The 11,005-nt window shown below is 44.5% G+C and overlaps 1 protein-coding gene across 2 annotated transcripts in view; it reads left to right on the forward strand.

Annotated features, from left to right (window-relative positions):
• The window catches only part of GSS (glutathione synthetase), a 32,819-nt gene that overhangs the window by 16,531 nt on the left and 5,283 nt on the right, over positions 1-11,005 (forward strand). Inside the window, exons 3-9 of one of the 2 annotated variants that reach the window (XM_007447789.1) lie at positions 536-681; positions 3,048-3,123; positions 3,424-3,563; positions 4,266-4,382; positions 7,815-7,895; positions 7,993-8,070; positions 9,582-9,648. In XM_007447789.1, the coding sequence (XP_007447851.1) occupies positions 536-681; positions 3,048-3,123; positions 3,424-3,563; positions 4,266-4,382; positions 7,815-7,895; positions 7,993-8,070; positions 9,582-9,648 (705 nt within the window). The remainder of the gene's footprint in view (positions 1-535; positions 682-3,047; positions 3,124-3,423; positions 3,564-4,265; positions 4,383-7,814; positions 7,896-7,992; positions 8,071-9,581; positions 9,649-11,005) is intronic. The other variant, XM_007447790.1, reaches the window with a different exon arrangement.

Below are 11,005 nucleotides of genomic sequence, written 5' to 3' on the forward strand. Positions count from 1 at the left end.
GTGTGTGTGTGTGTGTGTGTGTGTGTGTGTGTGTGTGTGTGTGTGTGTGGTGGTTGTTGTTTAGTAACATTCATGGTTCAAATCCCAGTGTCACCTATTAGCTTTATATAATTTTGGACATGTTACTTAACCTCTCTGAGACTTAGTTCCCTTATCTATTTATTAGGTATAGTAATAATAGTATCTTTCTCATAGGGTTAAATAATGAATCCACGTAAAGTATTTAAAACAGTGCTGAGCACACAGTCAATGCTCAATAATTTTTTGGTTTATTTGTCTTCTAGACTTTGTAATATTTTATCTCTTTACATTAAAAAGAAAAAAGATCAGAAGCAAAATGGCCAAAAACAAAGTCTGCAAGTTCTCTTTATACCCATTCCTCGTCCTGTTCTCCCTCCCTTCCCAGAGGTAACCACTATTCTGTAGTTTGTGTGTCCTCAATAAATGTAGGGCACACTTTCCATGGGGTTATGTTTGCAGGAAGACAACCCATTCACAGGTGTTCTACCCGTGCCCACTCTCTCTCCTCAATCAGGTGGTGAGCTATGCCCCATTCACACTCTTCCCCTCACTGGTCCCGAGTGCCTTGCTGGAGCAGGCCTATGCTGTACAAATGGACTTCAACCTGCTGGTGGATGCTGTCAGCCAGAACGCTGCCTTTCTGGAGCAAACCCTCTCCAGGTACAGGGCAGTGGGGCTTCGGGGGCTGTGAGGTGCTAGAACCAAGAGATTGGAAGACTGGGGAGTCACGAGCTATTACTCAGGCAGGTGACTTGGTGGGGTGGGGGACAGGTACTCCCCAGGAGAAACAAAAATTTGTAGAATAGAAGTTAGGAGACCTGGCTTCTAACCCTGGCTCTACCACTTATTTATATGGCTTCAAGCAAGTTCCTCTCTTTCTCTGGGCCTCAATTTCTTCATCTGTAAAATGGGAGGTTGGCCTAAATCTAAGGTCCCTTCCAACACTGACATTCTGTGATTCTCTGACCCTTGACCCCCATGCTTTGAAGACTGAAATTTCCATTTGTAATTAGGGCGAGTCAACCTAGTTTTAGAGAAAACAGAGGGCAGGAAGGGTTATGGGTTTTAAGTCAGATTTCCTACTTCTGTTAAGCAGTGACCCTTTCTTGTCACTTCAGGCCTCTTATCTCTGGGTGGGACAGGGTGCAGACTGGGCCACACCCAGTTCACGAGGATACAGAACCCCTGAAATGACTCACTCTATCTCCCCCTCTCTGTCTCTTCTCCCTTGATCTTTTTTCCCCTTTAGGCCCTGGGGCAAGGGAAATTTCTTTATTTTAGAATTAAATTAGAATTAAATATGTGTGTGTGTGTGTGTGTGTGTGTGTATGTAGAGAGAAAATGTGTGTGTGTGTGTGTGTGTGTGTGTGTATATGATTGCATGTCTCATTAATTTTTCAAAAAAAAAGAACCATTTTGTTAAACACAAAATCTTTTTTTTTTTTTTAATATTTATTTATTTGGCTGCACTGGGTCTTAGTTGCGGCATGCGGGGTCCAGTTCCCCAACCAGGGATTGAACCCGGGCCCCCTGCATTGGGAGCTCGGAGTCTCAACCGCTGGCCCACCAGCGAAGTTCCCACAAAATCTTTTAAAAATGTGCACATTGGTGTGAGGGTGAACACGAGAAAGGTTCATAATGGTAAGAAGTTTGGAAACCTTGACTTGGAGCTAAAAACCCACTGAGTCCTGAATGTACAAACCTTTCCACCACCTTTTCCTCAGATCTTTCTCGGGATGGGCCCAGCTTTTGTACCTGTGATTCTAGATTGTGGGAAATATGAGCAGCCTGATTTATGACCTTTATCCTAAAGCTGCAATTATGTGTGAGACCTTCCCTGCAGCCCATCTCTGCAACCCCCGTCTTCCCTATTACCCTCTCTTCTGAAATACACACAAACCCTAGCTTGTAAGGGAGAAAAGGCCCAGGGTCACATGAGCTAGAATAGCAGCCTAGGAGAATCCCAGCTTAAGAACTCTCCTCTTCACCAAGGGCAGCAGAACCCCATGAGAGCTGGCTGGGGAGAGAGGAACTTCAGGGCAGGCCTGAGCTACATGGGCTCAGTGGGGTCCCTGTAACAAGGTGAGCCTGAGAGTTAGGCTTGAGCAGGCATGCAAAGACCACCCTGAATCTTGAGAGGCAACAAGTTAGTTACCTGTGGGTGTTTCTTCCTAAGGCTCCAGAAAACCATACTGGCTGGGTCCCACCTCATGTCACATGTCACAGTAGTACACTGGTCCATGATGATGAGCTAGCAGAGACATGGTCCCCATCCTCATGTGGTTTATAGTCAAATAGGAGAGACAATACTAGTCATCACACAAATAAAATGGAAAATTACAACTGCAATCAGTGCTATAAAGGAGAGGTCCACAGTGCTATGAGAGTGCATGCCAGGGGGATCTGACCGAGATAGGGACGGCTTCCTTGAGGAAATCACATCATATAAGGACTGGTTGAAGAAAAAAATTAGGATACTTAGCTTGAGTCAGAAAAACCTTTTGGGGCACAGGGCATAACTGCTGTCTTCTAATCTCTGAGTGCTGCCATGGAAGAGGTGGAAAAGACTTGTCCTGGGAGGTCCCAGAACATAGGGGAAGCTACGGAGAGTTAATGTTAGGTCAGCTAGAAAGCTTACCAACTACAGAATGGTCATATCGTATGCCAGTTTTGAATTCTTCTTGGGACCACACACTATGTTCAATTCTGTACATGTAATATCTCATTTACTCTTCACTACAACTCTCTGTTATAAATATAATTATATTCCTCTTCATTTTACAGATGGGCAAACAAGCATAGAGGTGATATGATTGTCTGAGGTTGCCCAGTAGTGAGTGGTAGAGCTGGGATTTGAACCCAAGTCATCTGGCTCTAAAGCTGGGTTCTAAACCACTGTTCTCTACAGGGTTGGTGTGGGTGTTCAATTTTGAGCCAGTAGACCCAGAGAGGATTCAGGAGACAATGGAAATCCTTGACCTTTAATGTTTGATGTAGCCTAGAAAATACTCTCTTTCCTCTTTCAGCACCATCAAAAGGGACAACTTTACTGCTCATCTCTTTGACATCCACAAGCAAGTCCTGAAAGAGGGCATTGCCCAGGTAACCATTCCCCACTTCACCCCAGTCTGGGACCTGCCCCTCCCATCTCGTTCTCTTTTTTTTTTTTAACCAGAAGGATTTGGCCTAGTCCCTGAGCTCATGGGAATCTGCCTCTCATTGGTCCCCACTGGGTTTATACATTAGTGGCCAATCCTGGAATGTCCCAAAGAATGATTCCACTGGGTTTGGGAGTGTTAGCTGGCACCTCTGCATAGAGTTCATGGTACCTGTCTGCTCTCTGGCTGGGCCCTCAGAGTCAGCCCCTGGGCAAATGTCCTCAGCCTTCAGTTTTCCCCACAGACGGTGTTCCTGGGCCTGAATCGCTCAGACTACATGTTCCAGCGCAACGCAGATGGCTCTGCAACCCTGAAACAGATTGAAATCAACACCATCTCTGCCAGCTTTGGGGGCCTAGCCTCCCGGACCCCTGCTGTGCATCGGTGGGTCCCTTGGGCAATCTTGGGCACACTAGTGAGGTGTCAGCCTGATGAGCCTACAATCATAGGTGGGGGCAGGGATCTCCAATGCTGACTGTGCCTTCCTGGGCCTTGGGTCATGTGTTTCCACCTCGTAGCACAGTTTCCGCTTGTAATTAAGTCTTGGTGTGTCAGAAAAAGAAGGAACCTCAGGGTTCATCTGGTCCTGCCCCATCATTGTACAAGGTAGTATTCCAGGCAGAAGGAACAGTATCTGTGAGGGTCCTGAGGTAAGAAAGAGGCCTGAAAGGAGGTCAGAATCCAAGGCAGAGAGGGAACAGGGACTTCCCTTCTGAGCGCTGGACCCTAGCAACATCCACTTCTAGTCAGTAGTGATGCTCCAGGTTGCTGTGATTCCAGATGGTCTGTAGCTGGATTCCAGACAGTACCTGGAGCTCAGGTAAAGGGGTTTCATTTCATTGGGAGGCTTGTGTGGAGTGGAAACACAGGGTCTCAGGGCTCCTCTGGGCATGTACACCAGGGGCCAGGCTTAGGGCAGCCCAACACATTCCAGCCTGAGGTGAATCCTACAAGAGCATGATGGTAGGATGCTTTTTAGTGCTCAGCTGACTCTCAAAGTGATGTTCCTATAATTGTCTATGAGTCATAGGCAGAAGGGCCTTCCAGGTCCATCCAGTTACTAATTAGGCATCTCTCTTTCAACAGACATGTTCTCAATGTCCTGGGTAAGACCAAAGAAGCTGCCAAGATCCTCTCCAATAATCCCAGCAAGGGATTGGCCATGGGGATTGCCAAAGCCTGGGAACTCTACGGCTCAGCCAAGTAAGGGGAAGAAAAAGTGTCAGCAGAATCCTGCTTTAGATTCAGCATTCATAGATGCAGCAACTTCTTTGCCTGACATCATTAAGAAATCATGAGGGAATTTTTCTTGAAATAGAAGCTTATACTTTGAAGTACCAAAATTATTTTAATGGAGTTTTGGGCTTCCTTCTTAAATAAGAGATGCTGATAATAATTTAATCTTTTCTCATTGGCTACAGGTGATCGTTATGACAGTCAGTGATTGCATCTTGATGTAATGCAGGGGTGCTACCTAGAGTGAGAGAGGCATGTGAGGTTGTTTGCCTGCACTAATGGCCCCAGTTATTAGGCTTTATGCTCTTATTCTTTTTTTCATAGTTTTTCTGTCTGTTTTCCTACTAACAGCTCTTACTTCTTACTGCTGTCACTTTGCTTGAATTTAGAATCTCCGCTGCCATCCTTATACCTCCTTTCTGATTTGTTGTAGTTTGGGAAAGCAAATGATCTGTTATATTTGCGTCTAATGAGTGTGAGGGCCTCTTTGATGAGTAAATGCATAAACTTTGATTTAGGAATTTTATTGTATCTGTTCAGAGGCATTTTTTTGCTTCCTTCCTATTTCTCAACCGTGTTCCAGATGTGTAAAGATGCTAGATGTTCCAGATATGACTTCTGGATAAGTGAGCGGCCACTGTACTAACAGTTATTGCTATGTTAATATAGCATTAATAGTTTACCCTTAATGAGCACCTACTAGTGCCACACTTTGTGCTAAGCTCTTCACATACAGGATCTCATTGAATCCTCAATTCAAACACTCTGAGGTAGATATTATTCATCTCCCCCATTTTAAAGGTGAGGAAACTGAGATTCAGAGAAGTGAAGTGCATTGTTCAAGGTCAAGTGGTGAGTTGGTGGTAGAGCCCAGAGTCCATCTCCCTCTAGAACCTGCATTCTTAATCACCTTATTGCCTCCAAGAGAGCCTCTCTGGGCTTATTAAGCCTCACTAAGACTCAAGAAACCTCAGACTCTGAGCATTTGGAAGTCATCAGACAAATATTTTGTCAAGTAGAACTCTTGGCTAGGTTGTATTTTAAGAGTGAAGCCAGGAGATGGGTCAGCTAGGGAACTGCTGATAGACGAATGCTGCAGAGGATTTCTGTAGCCAGGCTGTGAATAACATGGAGAGAAAAGACTTGTGTGCTCAGAATTAGGCACTGGTAGGTAGGAGCTATGGGGTCCCTGAGCCAGGAGTGGATTCCCTCATTTTGAGAGTCAAATAGGCACTTCTGCTGACCCAAATATGACCTTTGCTAAAGTCTGTTCTTTTCCCTGAACATCAGTTTCCGAACTTGTAAAACGGGGGTAATGATAATACCTAAAAGGGTGGTAGTAAGAATTAAATGAAATCATAGATTTGAAAAATGCTTTAAAAAATTCAGTGAGGGTCATTATGTGGTACTTTCAATAATAACGATAATGATAGTAATAATTACTACCATTTAAAGAGTTTTGTTTTACAGAAGAGCAAATGGAGGGCTCAGAGAGGTTGAATAAGTTGCCCAAAGTCACACAGCTAGTAAGTTTAGAATTCACGTTTATCTGCCCCTAAAGCCTGTGTTCTCTCTACTACACTGTTCTTCTGAAAGGAATGGTCCCATAGTATAGACTGAAAAACTGAGGTGCGAGCATTTGTAGAGCAGATGAATTTTCATCAATTATCTCATACGTTTTTAAAGAATTTTTTAAAATTAAGCCAGGAAAATGAATTATGATTTCAATTTAGACATTTATTCAAACTCTTTCTAAATATAGTGTGTGTGGTTAGAATGAGTAGGGATAAGAAAAGGGGATTCTTGATATAAAAGGTTGGGAACTATGATTTATTTTACACCCTTATCTTATACATGGGGAAATCAGGGCCCAAGGAAAGGAACTGACTTACCCAAGGGTATACCATAGATCACTGGCAAAGCCAGCACTGGGACTCTGGAGTCCTCATTCCCAGTCAGCATGCTACTGCTGCTTCACCTCCCTTAGCTGATAACTTTCCTAGACCTGCTGTCAAGAGACTGCTCAGAATTAAAGGCAGGAGGAGGTAGAATACGTTTTCCGAGTCCGAGTCCGATTATTTGGCAGGAGGCTTCATTACCCAGAGCATGCAGCTCCACTTTAACCTACAGCCTTTCCTCCACCTTTTCTTGGAGGTGGGCCAGCCTGGGCCAAGTGCCACCTCCCACTCATGAGCAGAGCAGATCAGGCTGCATAGTAAAGAGCAAGGTCACTGGCCCTCGGGACTCTCTCAGGGCAAGATGGCTTGTGAAAGCACCATTTCTAGGTCGTCTCTCAGATACCCAACTCAAAACCAAGACTGCTTAATGTCATGTCTGACCTCAAGAGATTTCAGGCAGGCCAGGAGAAGGGGCGTACTAGGACCTGTGTTTTAGCTAAGTGGAAAGGAGTCAGGCAGAGTATAGTCCAAGAGGTTCAGCTGAGGGAGGGAGAAGCAAAGATAGACAAGAGGCCAAGTATGGGAGGTCAGGAATCCACACTTAAAATCCTAAGCCAAGTCTGCCCACCCAAGAGCTCAGCAAGAAGCCTTGGGCACAGAGCAATACAGCTACAGCAAAAATGGAGTTTGGTACTGCTGAGCAGTGACACTAAGAGAGTCTGGTGGGAGACACCTGGACCTGTTCTTGACAACTGAAAACAGCTTGGTTGGTAGCCAAACAAACAATTCTTTGGCATTAGCATTTCCCTGAGTCCTTGAGCTCTTGCTCCTTTAAGAAACATGTGGATAAGCAGAAAAGAAGAGGCCAGGTAAGCCCCAGTGATCCCATTAATACTGTGGGACCAAACGTGGCCCTGTGTACCTCACAGAAATGTTGGGAGGCCCCAGGAGATAATGCCTGATTCATAGTTTTCTCTATAATGTTTCTGTAGGATTCCGTTGAGGATTCCATTGAGCTATTCTTTTTTTTTTTCTTTTTGAAAGAATCACACACTCTTTTATTATATGCTTCACAATCTAGCAATAGGGTCATTATCCCCTAACTCCCAGCATTGTTCTTTTACAAAATATTCTTCAGTACTCTCACCTCTTTATTCTTCCAGAAGAACTTGGAATCATTATGTTAAATTCTAAGAAAAAGTCCTCTTGGGTTTTTGAGATGGTTTTAAATCTAAATTTTAATTTGCACAGAAGATTGACATCATTACAATATTTCATCTACCTACTGGAGAAGGGGCAGAGACATGTCCATTTTTTCAAGCTTTCTATATTCAGGAAATAATGTGTTGTAGCCTCAGGTGTCTATGCCTGAGGCAGTCCTGAGTAGAGAGAATATCTACTATTTCAGGGAAGCCGTGTTCTCATTCTCACTTCTGAGGGGGTGGGATGGAGGGAAGACAAGATTTGTAGCCACCTTGGGCCACCTGTGCTCTTTCCCCAGCGCTCGGGTGCTACTGATTGCCCAAGAGAAGGAAAGGAATATATTTGACCAGCGTGCCATAGAGAATGAGCTACTGGCCAGGTAAGTAAAGGAGGGGAGACCTCCAGATGTAGCCCCAGGACTGGGGAGAGCCACTCAGAACAGAGCATCCACTCTGAGCCTTGCCCATCTTTCCCAGGAATATCCATGTAATCCGGCGAAAGTTTGAAGATGTCTCTGAAAAGGGGTCTCTAGACCAGGACCGAAGACTGTTTATGTAAGTGTCCAGGGAGCATTCCCCAAGGATCCAATAGAGGGCTGATTTAGGAAACTCATCCTGCTGCCCACTTCCCCTAAATAATCCTTTCTTCTGGGAGATGTGATGGCTTGCTTCCTTCTCTCTGAACTTTAGGGTGAACTCTGAAAATATCCCACCATCCCAGGAAATTTTGGACAAGCCAAGTTCTGCTTCTAACGGGTTATATCAGAACTATTGACATTCTGCATAACCTTGGTTTTCATATGCCTCTGGGCTCCCAAAAGTGTTCTTGCCCTTCTTGGCTAGTCAGGTCAGACCTGGGCAGTTGGGTTGGGCAGTCAAGGAGGAAGAGGAGTAGCCAGCTCATTCTTTGATTGGTCTGGGAGTTGCTCTCTGAGGTCTCATGCAAGACCTCAAAGGGCCTGGATTTGTGTTCCAAGCCAGGCCCCGTGCTTCCCTTCAGGGTCCACCACCGAGTGACTTCAGTATCACATATTTGGGTAGCATTGCTTACAGCACACATATTTAGACCTGGAAATGTGTGATTCTTAAAATTAAGAACCTCCTGGCATTTCACAATACCACTTACTATTTTCAAAGTGTGCTTCTATCTTAACAAAACAAAGTCATTAATTTACTTTCCAGGTAAATCAAACAATATCAAATAAATCAAAGAAAAGGGGAAGAAGTTTAAAAAGACAGTATGTGGCTTAACTAGATTCATATTTTGCATCTCCCCACCCTCACCCCCTAACATTAAAAAAAATCAGCTACTTTAAGCAGTGTAAATACAAGTGTGTTTTGCTAGCAGTATGATTATATATAGCAATATGATTCTGCTGCTCATTAATTTTGAGCCCACTTTTAAAAAATTTACCTAATTTGATTCTGGTTGCCTTCGGCCTTACTAGAATGACTCTAGATCTGGAATATTAGAAAGCATTCCCCACTGCATACCTCCATTTTTTAGTGGAAGCATTGATGGTGTGTGGGTGTCTACTTTCATACTTCCAATGAATCCCTGTTCAGGCTACCCCTGTGGACTGACTTTCAAAGAAAGAAGCCAAATGTGTTTTGATGCACCCTGAAATAGATTGAACCACTGAATACATCAGTTTTATTTTATTTTTATTTTTTATCTCTTATAAATTTATTTATTTTATTTTATTTATTTTTGGCTCTGTTGGGTCTTCGTTGCTGCACACAGGCTTTCTCTAGTTGGGGCAAGCGGGGGCTACTCTTCGTTGTGGTGCGGGGGCTTCTCATTGTGGTGGCTTCTCTTGTTGCGGAGTACGGGCTCTAGGCACACGGGCTTCAGTAGTTGTGGCTCGCGGGCTCTAGAGCGCAGGCTCAGTAGTTGCGGCGCACAGGCTTAGTTGCTCCACGGCATGTGGGATCTTCCTGGACCAGCGCTCGAACCCGTGCCCCCTGCATTGGCAGGCGGATTCTCAACCACTGCGCCACTAGGGAAGTCCCTGAACACATCAGTTTTAATTTAACACAACAGCTTTCTCCACCCTGTGTTCTAGGGACGGCCAGGAAGTTGCTGTGGTTTACTTCCGGGATGGCTACATGCCAAGTCATTACAGTCTACAGGTTGGTACTTTCTGTTAGACCATTCTTTGCCTCTGGGACCTACCATCGTTCTTCAGAGATTCAACTCAGGTGTCACAACAACCTAGGTTATTTCCTGAGCTCTGGCTTCAGTTCTTCCTGAGGGAACTTGCTGCTGGAACTTCCTGTCCTCCCACAAGCTTTTTGCTACCTCTCACTCTCTACACACAATCTTCTAGAATCTGAATCCTCAGGAAACCACAATGCATCAGCCATTCACACTGTTTGTAGGGATATGCTGGTAAATGTGTAACAATAATCTTTCTGTGGAGACAAGCCTCTATTTGTAGCATTTTCTGATTTCTAGGTTGTAACTACTCCCATCCTGGCCAGTTTCAAAGCTACCCATCTTAACGTCTCTGAACAGAGCTGGGAAGAGATGGATTCAGTCAGCTCTCACTAGCCAATGCAAACCAGTGCCACTACACCACTGACCATTTCCTTCTTGCTAACTCTTACTTCTCTTTTATCTGCATCAGAAAGTTTTTATCTGCTGTCCATTTATGTTAATGACAGTAATGATAATATCACCTTAGCTTGCTATCCTACCAGGTAGTTTCAAAATTACATTCCACATCCACTATTTCATTTAATCCTTATAACCACTCTGTGAGGTGTGTAATTATTCCCATTGTATAGATGGAGAAACTAAGGTTTGAGAGATGCAGGTGCTTATCTAAGGTCCCACAGAGAGCTCCCAAACTTTCTGACTCTCAGTCCAGTGGTTTTCCTAGTATATCATTCTCCTCCCCCTGCCCCTAATCCACAGCATGGAGAAGCTAAGAAGCTCTACTTTCAGTTGGGAGAAGGTAAAGGAGAAAATAAGTTAGAAAATACCATAAGCAGTAGTCTGGGAGTCATGAGCATTTGGCTCTGCCTCTGTGTGACCAGGGGCAGGTTCCTGACCCTTTCTGGGCTCAGTTTCTGTAAGGTGAGGAACTACACTAGAAAACTGAGGGAGCTCCTTCCAGATTGGTAATTCTTTGAATGTAAGATCCTCCCTAAGGCCCAGCTGTATAGGGATCTGCCTCTTGTCTCCTTTTCAGCCTCATTGCATGCCATGCCTCTACCTCACTCCCACCTTGCAGCCCCACAGGTTTGTCAATCCCACTGTCTATTGGGAAAATGTCCTGGTTCCAGGACAAGGGGTTTGGGGAAAGGGCCAAAGAAAACTTTATTGAGTTAACAAGGAGGGAAATTAGTGCATAAGGGGGAGAACATTTTTAGGGAACTGAGAAACTCAGACCAGTTTTAGACATGGAGGTGAATCTGCTAGGCTTAGTGAATTGCCAGGTGACCATGAGCAAGGCCCTGCTCATCTCTGAGTTTTGCTTTCCCT

Source organism: Lipotes vexillifer, unplaced genomic scaffold (genome assembly GCF_000442215.2).
Source record: "Lipotes vexillifer unplaced genomic scaffold, Lipotes_vexillifer_v1.1 scaffold397, whole genome shotgun sequence".
NCBI classification, from domain to species: domain Eukaryota; kingdom Metazoa; phylum Chordata; class Mammalia; order Artiodactyla; family Lipotidae; genus Lipotes; species Lipotes vexillifer.